The sequence below is a fragment of the Empidonax traillii genome, unplaced genomic scaffold (genome assembly GCF_003031625.1).
Source record: "Empidonax traillii isolate 1590-97213 ecotype Southwest subspecies unplaced genomic scaffold, ASM303162v1 scaffold670:size792703, whole genome shotgun sequence".
Classification (NCBI taxonomy): domain Eukaryota; kingdom Metazoa; phylum Chordata; class Aves; order Passeriformes; family Tyrannidae; genus Empidonax; species Empidonax traillii.
In genome coordinates this window covers 399,311-417,385 of record NW_020955863.1, presented here as the reverse complement: position 1 = coordinate 417,385, position 18,075 = coordinate 399,311, and the positions used below count along the sequence as shown (strand labels likewise).

Sequence of the window (18,075 nt, the reverse complement as noted above, 5' to 3'; positions counted from 1 at the left end):
CTTAAATTTGCAGAAGTAGAACACTAAATTAATTCAGAAACATGGAAGATTTTTTAGTGTGCAAAAATATTTAAATTTTCTTAAAAAAAGTTAATAAAGATATTAAACTATCCAGTAGTTAGTAGACATCCAAAGATGAAAATAAAAAAGTGTGTTTAAATTTTTCTCTGTTGCTTTGAAATTAAAATATATGTATTTTGCTCCTTCAGAAAGACAAGTACAGCTTGGTTCATCTTTAAATATCAGTCTGGAGTATATTTTGAAAAGACAAAACATCAAAGAAGACGACTGATAGCAGAATGCTAAGATGTCTCTGGCAGCTTGAAGCATCACTGAAATGCACCATCTACCAATAGCAAGGATAGAGTTAACTATCTCCTCACTTATTCTCTTATTCATTTCCCAAATCCACAAAAAGATATAATTTAGAAAGAAGTTTTATATTTTAGGTAATTTTCACTCCACTGCCTCTTTGCTGTGTGTGCTTAGATACTGTAACTGCTAGTCGACCCTATTTATCCTTATTCTGTATGATTTAACAAAATATTAAAGTCATGCATGTGGCAAATCAAGAGAATAGTTATAACCACAGTTCAAGTTTAAAAAATAAATGATAAAATTCAGAGAGTCTTTCCTGTGGAAATTGGTTTGACTTTTCATGCTCTTTTTAAAATAAGCAACACCAAAAGAAAAGTATAACTCCTCACTTTAAACCGATAACTCATCTCCACTATGTGGATCTATACCTAAAATGTAAAACCTACTAAATATAATTATTGAGCAAGGTGATAGGTTCAAATTTTGAGACAGTGTTTCTAATACTTCAGAAGGAAAAAAAAAAAAGACCAATACGAATTCAGTATTCTGAATCCAAGAAGATATTCCAGCACGAAACAGGAAACCAATAACAAAAAAGAACATATAAACCCAAATTTTAAATAAGTATTTGAGCCTTTTAAATAATTCAAAGGATTTATATCTCCCATTTTATAAGCTTAATGCTAGGAGAAACAAAGGGGAAACTCATTTTTAAAAGAAAACTGCACTAGCCAAACGGGAAACTTCAATATTGAGCCACTTCGAACTTAAAATAAGGGATACAAAACTGTCAGTACATAAAACTCACGCCCTTACCTTTGTGCTTTATTAAGACAGGGGAAGGCATTAAAACCTGAAGCAGAGCAACTTTCTGCAAGTAATAGTAAATCAAACTACTAATATTAAAAAGTGTTTAAGTATCTCCACATAAAAAAAGGACATGGCTATAAGAAAACATCACACCACTAAAATATCTGCATAAATAAGCTTATTTTCTAATATGACAGTAAATTATATGAAGGCACTATAGTACATGAAGTCAAATTTTGGATATTGGCAAGATTTCCACTAAAGTCTTCTTCAGATATGAAAAGTCTCATGTCAATTAAGCTTAGAGTTTCAGCTGCCATTTACTGGCATGATGACATTTTTCTGTTTCATACAGTAAAGTTACTCTTCATAGACAATGGGTCCTGTTCTTCCATTTTGAGATATTAAAAGCTACTTAAAGTGCAGCAAATCTAACATTCTCCTAATTGTGTTTTTATAGTGTAAGTTTCTTACTTTAACAAATTAATTTTTTATACATTATTCTACATTTTAACAAATTATAAACTTGCTGGTTACATGGGGAGAAGTGGCTGCATGCAGACTAATAAAAATCAACACAAAACCAAAATCCTGGAAGAGTAAACTTTTTTTGAAATACTAGATTGGTGCATCTGGTGAAGAAAAGCAATGTAATATGCTGGTGCATACATTTTGAAAAGTTTTCAGGACATTTATCAATTGAGAGTAAATACTGTGGATTTGATAAAAATCTAATATGAAATTAAGTTAATGTGAAATTAAATTTAGCAACCCGTCACCTCAGCAATTGTTATATTTCCACAATCATTTGCTTGCAAATCACCGCAGTTATTACAGCTATATTAGTCAGAAGCAGAAGTTATCCATGAAACATTAGCTAAAAAAATCCTAGTGCTGATTTGCACGGAGAAAATTCCATAGCTGTTCTGGGTTTGCACATCCATTGCAATGTCACTGGTCCTTCTCTTTGATGTGCTGACATTCCTCAACTCAAGGAAAGCAATTTTGACAAATAGAAAAGAGAATACTACAAAACACTTCTTTAGAGTTATATGAATTACAGGGGACTTTGTGTAGTCTAAGAAACAGGGAGGAAAGAAGAGGATAAGGAAGGAAGAGGATAAGAAAGCAAATATTAACCTTTAAAAAGTCTAATTTATTTATAAATCTAACTAAAGAAAAAAATGAAAAAATTCAGATATTGTGAATAATAAAACATTCTTTGAAAACATGCATGTCCTCACAGTTTATCAAACAGCTCCCTAACTACTGTATGAAGGCCTTAAAAATTGTGATATTTGTCGTCAAACTGCTACACCAAGCAACCGCTAATTTGCACTATCTGATTACCTTTCAGGGACTGATCTGGTTACCTTCCTGAGAAAAAAAAAGAATTTTGTCTAGAATTAACACAAATGACAAGACAAGGTAATATATCCCTAAACAGGTAAGAATAAAGAAAGAGGTAGGGAAGTAAACCAGCCCTATATATACTAATTTAGAGTTAATTGATTAATTTCTCATGCCTAATTCTGTGTCCTGTGGCCTTCTGTTCAGATTTTGATTAATACACTATATATTTTTTTGCAGCTATTCAACTGGCAGTACACATACAAATACTCCATAAATACAGCTAACTGTGGAGAGGAAGATCCAGGTGAGATAAAAACAAGCCATACTTCCTACAGAAAGAAATGTCACTGAGTCCACAAAAGAGCAAACCTCGCCAGAGGGAAGCAGTCTGTAATCTTCAGTACATTTTCAAAGTGTTGTTAGGTAGTAGTATCACAACACAGAAGTAGGCAAATTTTCCAGGTCTCTATTTAGGTGTAAATATGGTTGACACCTGAAAACTTCACCTCCCAACAGCTGGTCATTCAACAGTCAGAAACACAATGTATAAATTATAAGCTGATCAGTTGAGTTTTAAATATCCTAATTCCTCACTGAGCTCAGATACGGTTAACTTGTCTGATGGTAAAACAGTGCCTATGCAACACAGCAGTGTAACTGTCAACGGAGAAGCGCTCTGAAAGCATGCACCCGGTTAAAGACAGTACCAGGGTAGGATTCAACTCAGAGATCTACAGTGTAGTTCCCACACATGAAACCAGCTTCTAACCTTCCACTGAGGTCAATAGAAATCTAATCAATAGAGCCAATGCAGTCTAGAAAGCAACTACCTTTCCAACAAAACACCTATCAAGTCTCTCAACCAGGAGTAGGACACAGCTTCCTAAACATACTTACCAGTGTGAGTTGACACACCATAAAGCCTGCAAAATCTCTACCCAAAACAAGCAAATGCATAATTTGTACCCTAAAGAAGCAAATATGATGTTAGATGCACAGGAAACCTGCATCCTTCTGAAAGGCAAGTGCGTTGTGCCCCAGGAATTATAATGATTCCACTGTCTATAATTGACAGATGTCTAAGTCAGATGGAGACACCTTTATTGTAGTACCAAAATTGAACTTAATTCTGTTTTGGCAGCAGGAATCCAGAATCAGTGTAAGTGGAAAATATAATTTATCACTGACAAAGATTTCAAGTTAATTAAGTAACAACCACAGTTACTTTTCATAATCTAGTATTGCAAACTTTTCATCCAAATGAACAGAGAAAACCTTTGTTAGGTATTTTAAAATAAATTTTAATAATTTTATGAAGAATATTGTTCATCTGAGAGAATTAAAAACGATGTCCCAGATCCTACAGCAGCTCTTTCTGTGAGGCTCAACAAGTTACAACTTCAATGCCTATTAAGATACTTAATTTAGAATAAGAATTGTTCCTTCTTCTTTCATTTATTGAAAAAATATTGAAGAAAAACCCTATGCATACAGCTCACTTACAAAAGAATAATCCAATTACTTATATGTTGGATATGTCACACTTGTGAATATTTGGATATATGACAGTACTAAAACATTTCCCAACTATTCAATTTCTCAGCATGACAGTAGTAGTTACAGAAGAAAGATAATTAATAACTTCTCCTTTATCTATTATTTTTTAAAGAGACTTTCAGTCAAATCCTTCCTGTTTTACACAAGTAGACAGCTAAATGTAATGACATGACAACCAGAGCGTATAGGATTAGAATGATTTGCTCTGGCTAATACACATCTGTAACATACAGTGTTTAGCCAGTATCTATTATTGCATTCTGTTGTTGCTGTCATTCAATACTTCCTGAGCTAAGCTAGGGAATTATCATCAGGGGCATATGATACAGCAAAACATACTTGCATAGCCCTACTTTTGACTACTGCTATCAACTATGGCCATTTACTTACCTCCTTGTCTACAGATCTAAGGAGTTTTCACACAATAACACCATAAATATTCCTACACAAGAAATGCTCATATTTCTTTTCTTATATGTTGTACTTACCTAATCCTTTAGGAGTAATGCCACTGCTATCAGCAGGATTAACCACCCAGTAGTAGTATTTCAGTGTGTGCATTAACTGCAGGACTGTTCCTACTCTGCGTATGGTGTTATAGATTGTAGCAGTTCCGATGAATTCAGCTGACAAGTAGGTATACAAAGACAGCTGCACCTGAAGAGCAAAGCAGTTACCCATGTAAACCTAAGTTCTATATTAGTAACCTTAAGCTGTCAGACTTATTTTCATATATACTTTGGATATGATATAAAAAGCTAAAAAAAATAATTAAAACTTCGGTTAGGGCAGGGACTGGACTGATACTTAGAAATGACATCCAGAAGTCTCCTGCAAACTAAATTTCCCATGATTCCATGATTTAAGTAATGATAAACATATAGGCTTGTTTTCTATTCTGTTTTTTTATACTAGGAGTACATATTTTCAGATTTTAGGACCACGCCGCTTTTCAATTCAGTTCACATAACTATGATTTCTTAGGAAAACAGCCAATTCTTTATTACCAGAGATGAATGATAACATTTTATAGATGTTATCAAACTAAAATACATAATTTAAATTAAAGTGAGAGCTCATGCTAATGTGTGACAAAACGTGTCACCTTTCACCTACAATTAAAAATACATAATTTCATGCTTAATCTTTAGAAAAACAATGTAATGCAACCACTGAAAAAGGGACTGGGTTTCCAGAAACAGTCCAATAATTTAACTACTTTTAGGAACTCATAAAAGACATTGGAGTATATAGTTAAGCAGGGTATAGACTTCATGATCTAAAAACCAATGGCTATTACAATATTTTAAAATAAAAAACTCAAAAACCCAAGTACCATGTTACAAAAGAATACAGGTATTTAATTTTGTTGTAGGAGAGTCATAACATTATTCAAGTGTACAACTACCTTTGCAGGGGTATGTATCCATATAGCAGGATTAAAAAGGATGTGATCACATAATTGCTTCAGTAGAGGTGCTCCATGAGATAATCCATCCAAATATTTTGCAAATGACAAAAATTGTTCCAGAACTGCTCTGGTTATATGAACTCTAGATGACTGAGGGGAAATAATCACAAGAACAAAGATAAAGAAAAGCCTTCTTCCTTAATATACTTATGGCAGAATGATGAATCAGTATTTTAACCCTGATTTTTAAATTGCTAAATTACATGCAGTTTCATATGTTTTGATGTCATTGCATACGAAAGCAACTTCTACTTTCTAATAACATCAACAGCCTTTCTAATGGCTATACTTAACAAGTTAAAATATTCATCAATAATTATGGTTAAGTACTTTCTCTTTTTTTATTTGTTTGTTACTTTGGTTGGTTGGTTTTGTTTTGTTTTGTTTGATTAGAAGCCAGTCAGGATCCAACATTTTACAGCACAGTGCTTTGAGAATTTCATCTGAATTTCATATCTTCTTAAGTTAATGATGTGTCTTACTGAAATTGGTGTTGTTAAATGCACATTACTGGTAGACTTGCATTTGTTTCTTAAACAAGTAGGTATTTGAAGGAGTTTGGTTCAAGGTTTCCTCAAATTTCAGGTGAGTCTTTCAGTTTCAAAGCATATGCTATAAAATTACTGTTGAGACCTGCTCCTACATAGTAACGTGGCATGAGGACTTTGACAAATTTCTCTGTATACTAAATTAACAAATTAATGAAAAAGTCACTAAACATGCTTCCCATTGCCTTCTTTACAAAATGTAAAGCATTGGAACAGGCTGCCCAGGGAAGTGGTTGAATCACCATGCTGAGAGGTGTTTAAAAGATGTGCAGATGTGGCACTGAGGGACATGGTGGCCTTGGCAGTGCTGGGTTAATAGTTGGACTTTATGATCTTGAAGGTCTTTTCCAAACTAAGTGATTATATGATTCTTTGTTCCAATTATTTTTAATGTTCTGTAAGTACAGTCTGGGAATATGCAGATTTTTTATTTTTAGAACTGAAAGAACTGAAGTCTATTTTTCAGTAATACAAGTTCAGTCTGGATGTTGAAGTTCCTGTGGCTTGTACATCACAATTCACAATAAATAGTCTGCAACTAATAAGAACAAAAAATGTGGAAATTCAAGTCGGGGGAAAAAAAAGCTTTCTGTCCTCTGAAGTATTCGACTGTATGCAAATGAACAACAAATACAAATAATTTATAAATAATGAAATTAAGACTGGTTTAGGAAGCAAAAGGATTTTTTGCTGCCATGTGTGCCAAATGAATACAAGCATATCCTGAAAAAAATAAAACGCCTTGTAGTGTTTTAAAAAACTGTAGCTAAGTGAATATAGCTGAGTGAATATGCAGTAAAAACCATAGCTAAGTGAATATAGCAGAAAATCCCTCAGAAAACAGCATACATCGCAAGAATTAGGTTTTGATCAATCAAAATCCTTTAAATAAATAACCGGTGTTAATTAGAAGAAGTATGAAAACTTTTTTTTTTATTTAATCTTGTGTACAACATTCTGAAATGACGTATTCAATGTGTGTAAACAACAGTGCTCTATTCAGGAGAAAGAGAATCCATGAGGGCTCACTAGCCTGCCTGTATATAACTTACAGAACCAAAGCTAACAGCTTTGTAAATTCATTCTGGTTATGTCACAAGAAAACCTACTACAGGAAAAACCACCACCTTAGGCTAGTTTTTTGACCTTCTAAATCACACTTGCTTAGAACTGAAAACACAGAAACATAGAAAATAGTCTGCTTTTAGGTATTCAGTGAAGGTAAATGCTACTATAAAAATGTGTTTCCCTAGCTGCAAATAACAAAGAGAGCAGACTGAGACAAAATATTTATCATTTTTCTTCAAAATTCAGTACATTTTTTGAGGGTAAGATTATAATTATATCTTCTCAAATGATTGCTGTACTGACCTCATGCTAATGAAAAACCCAGTAGCAGACATTCAAGAATGTCAGAGCCATGAAATTCAATTGTAGAAGCATCAGTCTTAGTATAGCTGACAGTAGTTGGTTTTCAGATTATGTAGATTATGAAATCACAGTAACAGGGCTTCATAAGGGCTTTGGTCCAGGAGACAGGTAATCCTCAGCTGAACTGAACCTCTGTTTTGTGATAACTGCTCATCATTTCTGAAATCAATCCTTAGAGCCAAGTGATTGAAAGTACCACAGTGACAGTAGAAGTACTAAGAACAAAAACTCTCCAAACATACCTTTTCAAGGAGATAGCCAATGACTAGAAAGCCTTTTCCACCAAGCATTTGTTCTTGCATGGCTACTGAACTCTTAAGAAGCTCAACCAGGAAAGCCAATAGGGTAGCACTGCATGTAAAAAACAGGAAATTTTTCAGATTACAAATGCAGAAAAGCCAATCTGTTACTTTATGAATAATCACCAGCTATTAAGTGAACAGAAACAGGTTTAAAGAGGTTTATTCTTGAAAGAATAGAAATGTTACTTTTTCTGTTAACAAATTTCTCCAATTATTTTTCTCATATTACAGTGTTGGGAGTGGGAATTCATACTCAAATAAGCACAAAATCATTCTGTCAGTACTCCTGGTTTGCCCAGGACTATCCCAGGTTTTAAATATCCAGTCCAGGAGCTCGCAGTTTTAGCCAAAAGTTTGGCAGTTGAAAGAGGCAGGAGATGCTGTGGGATCCAGCTGACAGTGCTTAGATGCAGGCAGGGGCCGTGTCAAACATTTTACCATCCACACTAACTGTGCTACAACAGTAAAATTTGCAGCCACTAGGTATGTCATCATTCCACACTTTTAGTCCCTAGAGTCACTATTACCACAGAAATGAGGCATAAAATGGTTGAAAACGCACATGGGCAATAATGTCCACCACAAACGACAGTGAAACCAGAGCAGGGTGGAGAGTTTTCTTCATACTTTCTTCAGACAAAACAGAAATAATATCTAGGCCTGACCAAATAAAAGTTGAGGATCACTTTTCATCCAGTTAGGAAAGCACAGAAACACTTCAGAGGCCACACGGAAATTGCCTAGCAGCCCATCCCAGAAGTATCTTTAAGCAAAGTGTTCACAAATCACAGGGAGGGGAAAACAGTGTTCAGAAAAGGTTACAGTTTAGAAACAGAAGAGATATGAAAGACTTCAGGGGATAGAATTGGCAAGAACATGAAACTGTTATGAAAACCTGCAGTGGAAACATATGCACCATAGGGGGAAAAAAACCACAATTGATTCTTGGGTGATGAGAGCGAAACATAAATACACTCATCTGTTGCAAAAAAACCAAAGAAAAGCAAAAAACAAACAAGCAAACAAAAACATATTTGTAACAGAAAGGAAATATTTAAAATTATTTTCCAAATATCTTAAAAAGGCAGATGACAGAATGCATTATAGTGCATATACAATGTATACATAAAGTTATTATTCCATTTCTGAAAATAAAATAGGTGTAATAGTTCCTAGCTTTACAGACAAGTATCTGCAACCATGAAAGCTCTCACACAGGTAGCAGCTATGAAAAAGTGAATTAAAGGAAATGTCCAACCTGCGCTTTATAAATTTCAACTTTACTTTCAGTAACTAGTCATCTAATGGCTCACTTGCTCTCCAAATAAAATCTTTTACTTTGAAATAAATGTTAAGACTACTTAATCCATGCCAGCATCAAAAAATAATTAATGTGCTGAGGAAAACAAGATTTATTCTATTTGTTGAGCAAGGTTGCCATGCATAAAGTACACAGTGCAGCCAAAGTACATGCTGTGAACATGAAATAGTGCCTTGTCTTGCTTTATTGTTGAATGGTCATAATAATCCATCTAAAATCACATACAGAATGCTCCACAGAGTGTCAGCAGTAAAAGAACACAGATAATATCTATTTACAGTACTCCAAAGCTTTTATCAAAACAGCCTGTCAAGCTGCCACATCAATATCAAACCAGGTTGTATACCCTGACCAAAAGTTTCTATTGTATTTGTCACATAAAATAAGATCCTAATCATTTTTACTACAGGAAAACCCATAAGAAGATCGTACAAAGGGCTGAAGCTTTATATTTAGAAAATATTCTTTTTAATTGAATAGGTCAAAGAAAATGTCATATGGATAGATGGTGCTTACTACTATCCTCTGTGAATAACCTTATAACTTAGGACAAACACCCATTATGCATAAAGCTAAGAAATAGCATACATCTTTACAGGATTAGAATTTAAATTACAATACCAAATAATATTAATATTATATTGAAATGTCAAAAATATTCTTAAAATGAGATTTAAAAGATTGGCTTACCATTAACATGCCACCAGCCTTAAGTTTAACAAGTTCTCATTCCACAGGTACTTTATCAAAAGCCCTATTCTCTGTATTGCAGTTTACTTGCCCTTTCTATGAATTTTCATGTGAACTCAGGGGCTAGAGTTATTCTTATATCAGTACTATCTCTATACAACCATTAGAACTTCTGACAGGATTCTAAATGCAAGTCATAAGACACACTAACACCCTGACAATAAAGATTTTTCTCTCTTTCTTTCTATTTAAGCACACAAAACCACAATTCAACTCAAATAATTTAAGTCAATCAGTGACCAGCTTATATCTAACCACGCCACAGACACAGAAACAGGCAAGCTGGTTCTGTGTCAGAAAGACTGACTCAAAAAAGTGTAATAATTCAGAACCAGGCAGAGTTCAAATACCACTTTTTAGATATTAACCATCTTCTTGTGGGCTGTGGCCGAACTAATTAATTTTGCCTAAGTGGATTAGCTCTGCACAGAGCTACCTTAATTGTTACTGCAAAGTGATGCCAGTGTTTCTAGTTCCAGGAAAATGTATTAATTCAGCCAATACCTTTGTGAATGAGCTATGCTTTTACTCAGTTCCCAAATGGCTTTTAATATATATCAATCCAGACACATAAAGGTACTCAGCTCCACAGAGTCATCTCAGGTCTGCAAGCAGTAACTCTAGCTCCTAATCCTTCTGCATTATCTGAGATTGCCACCATAAATAATACAGTTGACTGTAGTATATAGTAATTCAAATCTTGGGATAGCACATGTGAATGCATCATTACACCTTCAAGCACATAAAAAAAAAATCCAAGTACCAGAAAAAGCAGCAGTTAAGGAGAACCATCTGGCAGGCACATAGAGACAAAATGAAGTTTGAGATGAATACTGTGTAGGACCACAGTATCGATAAAAATTAGCATTATAATTAAATTTAGCAGTTTGTCCACGTTATAATGCAGGAAATGAAGTAAGTAAAAAATCTGCAATATTTTAACTGCTAGAAGAACTACAAAATCAAAATGGAAAGTTTTTAAATTATCATGGCATGTACAGTACTGAAGTTATTTCTCCTTGAAAATGATGATGATCAGAGCTAGGCAGAGAACAGATTATGTGTTTAGTTGGTAGGGCTGACTTTTTGGTTTTCTTTTTGAGTGTGTTTTTTTTTTTGGGGGGGGGAGGATTTGTTTTGTTTTGTTTTGTTTTGTGTGTATGTAGTGTTTGCAGTTTTTTTTCCCAAGAGAGGTTGCTTACAGTTGTTTCAGATGAAACCTCTTTTCTGAGGGAGAAAGGAGGAATAAGATGCACTAATTAACAGCTGTTACACACAACACTGGTTTTACATGTTATGTTTTCTACCTTACACGCTTTACGCTAGAGAGCATTCAATCTGCCTGTGAAGACCTAACAGTATTCTCAGATAAACTTTCCAAAGCTCTTCAAAACTTCTCTTTCCTCACATGCTCAGACTGAACTCAAGACAACATTTATGTGTGTGTATCTAGATATAAAAATCCACACTGATGTAATGGATCTTTTCTCCTCAATATTGCATCCTAAGAATTTAGTGTGTCTAATTTAGAGGACTGTATCCAGAACTTTTAGCAATTTCTAAGGATAGCCAATTAATGTAGTCACCTTGGCAGCTGAAAAGAAATTAAACCTGAAGATTTGAAATGTAAAAATTTTTAGCAGCACAACCAGGTTGCCAAAATCATGCTTTTAAAAAGGTTGTTTGTGACAGAGGGGAAATAATATTGATTAGAGACTGTCTTCTAAGATAAACATTTTTTTAAACAGAATTTAAAACAATTTTTTAAACAGCATTTAACAAACTTATCAGCAACTAACATGCATCGGATTGCTGCAGGGCTTATATTAAACTTGCAAAATTCTGTGCACTGCCATACAAAATTTCTCTCCATTCTTGCCTATTGTCAACTTCCCTAGATACAAAGGCAAATATAAAGGATACTTCAGCCCATTCCTACATCTCCTCTATACCATGCCCTACCTTGAACAGATCAGTTTGTCTGCAGTGCAGCAAAGATACAGATAGAAAATGAAAGTATATATGTCAACCAACAGTAAATCAGAGAACTATGGTATCTACTGGAAAAATAAATAATTTCAGGGAAAAATATTCCAGTAGTTTTCCATTACTAAAAAGCAGGGGAAAAGGTTGTAGACCAAAGCATGGCAATGTAGTACTTCTAATGGTTATGATACTGCTTAGAAGTACCTTCAAAGTCAGGAATTTGCATCATTAGGATAAAAGTGAACTTTTTCTTGGATTTGTTGTTGTTGTTCTTTTATACTATTTTATTTTTAAAGCACCACACAGATCAATTTCTCTTGTCTTCTAATTCCCATGATAGTTTTCTCTGTTAAGAGAATTTAAGTTTCATCTTGTATCGTGTATTACAAAGTTATTTGGATTGGGCTTTACAAAAGGCACTTTTAGTTAAAGTAGGCATGTTTCTGTGAAGATCGAAGTATGCTGATGAATAACAGATGATTACACTTTAAGAGTCTATATAAAAGAGAATGACGCAGGTATTTGTTTTATCTGATTCTCTTTGGGAAAGGAACATTTATAAACTTACTCCATTTGTATTGTCAGCTTCTCCAAAATAATACAAAAAGATTATATGATCAACTTCATCACAGGCTGTTAATATGACACTTACTGAAAACTAATCTTAGCATAAACAGATAAAGTGGTACTCGGAACACAATACTGTCTGTATTGAGGTAAATTATTATTATTATTACTCTTCATCTGCTGGCTGACCATTACATGGCATTGTTAACAAACAGTTTTAAATGAGTTTGCCTGATTTATTAAGAAATTTCTTACTTTATCAGAATATTTACTATTTTTCATAGTATGAACTTAGAAATCATCAGGGAGAAGGACTAGCAACATATTGGTAATATATTATGATGCACAGAAAATAAGAGGTGATCTCCCCTTCCTTACTTCAGTTCTTCAGGAAGAAAATAAGGGCAAGAAGGCTAAGCAAGGATTTGAGAAATTGTTTTCACTGCACTTACAATACTTTTTGGAAATACAAAATGGATTTTCATCAAGGTATACTCACTGTTAAATCACAAAATCAAAAATATGTGCGTGTTTTAAAACAGTCAATTGCTCTGCTGCAACATTAATAATCACTCCATTCATATTTATGCAGTCATGGCCACTAAAGCCTGTGTGCCACAAAGCCAAGAAGGGTTCCCCTGACCAGGCTGGAGGTAAGATAAACCCAGAGTAGAAGAGATGGTTGGATGGTGGGGATGGAGAGGAAGTTTCCATGAGCTACAGCTATGGTAGCTCTCTAAAGTGCTTCTTTATCTTCTAGTTTAACTATGTTTTTCTGTCTGTAAGCTTACTGGAGAGAAAGGAGAAATGATTTCTTTCTTTTGCCTTTTTGATTTCTGTTTTTGTAACATGGGACGAGGCCAATAAAAGAAGACTACTAAACATGTTTCATTCCTAAACACGAGTAATATGACTAGGTGTTATGTGGGAGAACTAAAGAGGCAAGTCATCTCTGCTTACAGGCAAAATATTTTGGGGTACAGACTCAAGTAATTAACTAGCCCCCCTTAATAGTCCTTGGATCTTCTGGAGTATGCAGAGGTACAACAGTTTATGAGTTTACAAAGGATTTCTACCAGATGATACAGTGGAACTATCATCCAGGCAGTCTGATTTGGCAAGTCACATTCCTGCTGTCACAGTTTAGAAAAATTCCAGTACAACCAATTTTCTCTGAGCACATCTACGTTACACTAGAGATGTGAAATTTTAGGAGCAATATTCAACAATCTTCCCTTTGAAAGGCATGGGGAGAGAGTTATCAGCACTCAACACTGCAAACTCTAAATTGTAGACTGCAGGTAGCAGTGGACCAGGACTCTCCATCAGAGGCAAAAAGGCAAATGTAACAACCTCAGAAATAATTACTTCCATATTTACTCTCAAGTTTAAATACCTGTGCCAGCTGTGACAAGAAAAGTCTTGAAAGACAGGATGAGAGGACAGGTTAGGAAACTAGGATACTACTTGGCATTCACCTTATTAGCTATCATGATCTAAAGATAAATTTAGTTAAACTAAAGACATGAATAAGAATTATTGGAAATCCACGGAGTTTTCATAATAAGCTAATAAAAAAATCAATACATCAAATTTTAATTCCTATCGAGCTGTGCTGTTTCATATCTGTGGAAACTGACAGGAAAACTGCCTTTTTTTTTAATCAAACTATTAATCTTAAAAAGTAGATGCAGCAACAGTACCAGACAGGAACCCCAAATCTCATCATCTAAATATAAGAAATAGTAAAAAAAAAAACAAAACAAAAAACCCAAAAACAAACCTAATGAGATATTAATTGATCTAAGCAAAACACATTAAACATTTACATTTTAACAATGCGAAAGGAACCTTTATAAACTTTATAGAGAACTGGAGTTGTTGCCTCCTTCAACGTCTCCATATCTGACTTAGAATAGGTGGGCAATATACTCTGTAAGAGGGTTACCTATATTAAATAGTGAAAATAGTGTCAGCAATAAAACTGTCTGAAAAGTTGCTTGCATTTACTTTGCTACAAATTCTAGGTGGGTGTACATATCACCTTTAAGGAGTTAAGGTACTGTATTTATTTAGTATGATAAACAGTAGACATATTTTTAAATTTTATTGTATTGTGTATGCAATCTAGTGAAACCAGTTAGGAATTTCTAGAAAAAGTATGTAAAACAATTCTTGGAATGACCTCACCTATTTAAGGAAAAAGCTACAATTCCTTCTCTTTTCAAATGTTTTCCCAATATGGTACAGTCTGAATCAACAATCTCATACGAATTAACATTTGTTATTTATTCTGGGATGAAATTGGGTCAGTGCCAAAGACTGCAAACCCAGTACCTTGTCAGAGTCAGTCTGTATGTCAGTGCTCAGCAGACTCAAACTAATTCATAACCATATACAATAGACCACAAGTGAACAAAGCAAATTCCTATCATATTACCATATAATTTAACCAAATGTAACAACAGCAGCTTCATAACAGAAAAAAACACTGTACTGGGTTGGCATAGCAAGGTTTGGGTAGCAGGTGGGCTGCAGCGTTGATTTCTGTAAGAAGCTGCCAGAAGCTTTCCCCATATCCAACAGAGAAAATGCCAGCTTAGTCCAACACATACCTATTGCTTGCCAAGGCCAAGCCCATTAGCAAGAGAGGTAGCATCTCTGGCATGAAAGAGCTGGAGCAAAACCCACCCAACAACTGAAACTGGCGAGAGGAGTGAGAACATGTGAGAGGAACAGCCTTGCAGACAGGAAGGTCAATGAAGAAGGAGGAGCAGGAGGTGTTTCAGTCATGGGAGCAGAGATTCCCCTGCAGCCCATGGTGAAGAACATGGTGAGGCTGGAGATCCATGGTGAAGCAAAAATCTAGCCCATGGAGGAGCCCCACACCAGAGCAGGTAGATGCCTGAAGGAGGCTTTGACCCCGTGGGAAGCCCATACCAGAGCAGTCTTCTGGTAGAACTTGTGGCCCCATGGAGGGATAAGCCCATGTGGGAGCTGGTTCGCCGACAGGACTTGTGACCCTGTGAGGCCCACACTAGAGTAGTCTGCTCCTGAGGGACTGCAGCCTTGTGCAACCCACATTGCAGAAGTTCATGGAGAACTGTCTCCCATGGGAGGGACCCCATGCTGAAGCAGGGGAAGAGTATGAGAAGTCCTCTTGCTGAGGAGGAAGAAGCCACACAGATAAAGTGTGATGAACTGACTGGAATACCCATTCCCCATTCCCCTGTGTCACTGAGGAAAGGAGATCAAGAAATCAGGAGTGAAATTAGGTCCAGGAAGAGAGAGGGGTGGAGGAAAGATGTCTTTCAGATTTGGTTTTATTTCTCATTATCCTACTCTGATTTGTTCGGTAACAAATTAAACTAATTTCCCCAAGTCAAGTCTGGTTTGCCTGTGACAGTAATTGGGGAATGATCTCGCCCTGCCCTTATCTTGACCTAAGAGCCTTTTGATATATTTTCTCTCCCTGGGCAGCTGAGGGAAGTGATGCAGGGGCTTTGGTGGGCACTCAGCATCCAGTCATGTTCAGTGCACCACAAGCACTTTATATTTCTTTTTATTATATAAACACCTTATTGACCTAAATTGCTAATTTTTTTTATTCTAACCAGAGTAATGAAAAGCAGGCTGAAAAGCAGCAGTCTTGGAAATGAAGTTAAGCACCACTCTCCTGAACAGAGGGTGCATTACTTCATCTGAGAAAAAAATACTTAAGATATGAACAGTTTCCATTCTTTTAATTTCAGTGTATGAGAGCATAAGAATCTATTCAGTGCTTCAGAAGCAGAATTGTAGGTTAATTTCAATACTTACTCAAATAGAAGATGTAGATAAGGCACACAGGGGTGTACATATAACAGGAATAAAGAACATTTATTAAAAATACCATTAAAACACAAATTTGATATATTCATATTGCCTGCTTTATAATTTAAAATTTAATTTACAATGAATCTATTAATAAAGAAAAATTGCAATTGCAAGTGGATCAAGATGATTAAAAATCAAGGTGTTCCCTCACAGTGATATTAACAAACCTCTTCCAATGTTAAAAAAATGCCACCAAAAAACAAAACAAGTAACTGAGAACCCTGAAGTTATTAAAAGGTTTCGATATTTCCAGAAGAGAAGGTGAGAAAGATTCAGAAGTAGTCTGGAAACCTAGGACACTTATACCAGAATATCAAGGTATTTATCCTCACCTCCCAGGAAACATTAGGACAGAAGGCAGCACAACTATCTGAGGAACAACTGCTGCGTTCCTCCAGTTGGCCACCAGAAAAAAATTAAATTCTGCATTCTACAAGCCTTTACAAACATAACAATATACTTTCATGAAGCACCATCTGGACTACTTCTTTTTTTTCTTTTTTTTTTTTTTTTTTTAAAGGGCCTCAAGTTTATATTCTTATAAAAATTTATAGATTCTAATGGCTGAATACAAGCTACTTTTCAGAAAGAACTGGGGCAAACTTGTGTTGCTGTTGTAGATATATTTTCATAGATAAGAAAGGTATAAACAAGTATCAGATATAGTTTGATATTTGCATTTTGGAAAGGAACAAATAAAGAGAGAGAATAATCTAAGAAATAAGTGAAAAGAAGGAAAGGACTCAGTAGGCATACCTCTTCCCTTACTCCACTCCTCAAATGAACTTCAAATGTAGCCTTGTTCTCCATGTTTAGCACCCTCTCCCCATTACCTCCTTTCTTTGATTCCAGAAATCTTGTGTTCTTCTATTTGCCTACTTCATTGTCCACTTAAAGTATTACTGTTCTCAATAACTATATCCCATTAAACAAAATATGAGAAAATAATGCACATACACCAAAACTGTGGTAATTCAACATTTATGTTACATCTTAACAAGCAGCCGTTTGCTTAAAAAACTCTTGAATATGTTCCTGAGTTAGGATCACATCTTCTTGTATTATGCAGTCGTACAATCATATAATGAATTACAGATCTCAGTTTAGAATATAATCTAATTATAGAAGGAATGCATTGACTTATTCAAGAACAATTTTTTTTTTCTGCTTACAGTTCAACAAACTCCAGAAATGTTCTGTACATTTTAAATTGATTATGAATGTTCTCACTCACTGGGAAGACCACATACTTGGGAAGAATTAGTCTTTATCTCAACTTCCAAAACTTACATTACATTATCACCCAATTTTTAAACAGATCTAGTTTCTGCTTAGTCTTCTATTACAGATTCAGATCATTAATGAATTTAACATGTATTTTATTCCTGTGTAGAGACACATACACAGATAATCTTCTTTAAATTAGAGTAAAATCTTTTTGCTTACTGCTTTGCCAGTAAATAAAATATAAAGGTATTTTTTTTCTGAGTTTATTTCAAATCAAGCTTTTCTTTTTCTATTTCCCTTACTTCACCATACTTCAGTGCAAGGTACATCCTGCAAAACAGACTACAAAAAAGTAAATATCACACATGACCCAATACACAATCAACTTTTCTGTCTTTAATGTTGAAAGAAATAATTTGCACCACTACAGTGCTTGGAAGCAAAATTCACAATTTTTAAGACTGTGTTATTACTTCTAACATTGCACTAAAATATTCTCATGAACTACATAAACTTTTCACATTACAGAAACAAATAAAAACCAGCAGTCATCTTAGC

General features: G+C 34.8%; 1 protein-coding gene across 5 annotated transcripts in view; it reads right to left on the bottom strand.

Moving 5' to 3' along the window:
- Positions 1-18,075, bottom strand: part of NBEA (neurobeachin) — a 478,282-nt gene that overhangs the window by 338,721 nt on the left and 121,486 nt on the right. For all 5 annotated transcript variants that reach the window (XM_027899474.1, XM_027899469.1, XM_027899470.1 and 2 more), the window contains exons 11-13: positions 7,731-7,839; positions 5,447-5,599; positions 4,527-4,695 (exon numbers count right to left, since the gene is read on the bottom strand). In XM_027899474.1, the coding sequence (XP_027755275.1) occupies positions 4,527-4,695; positions 5,447-5,599; positions 7,731-7,839 (431 nt within the window). The remainder of the gene's footprint in view (positions 1-4,526; positions 4,696-5,446; positions 5,600-7,730; positions 7,840-18,075) is intronic.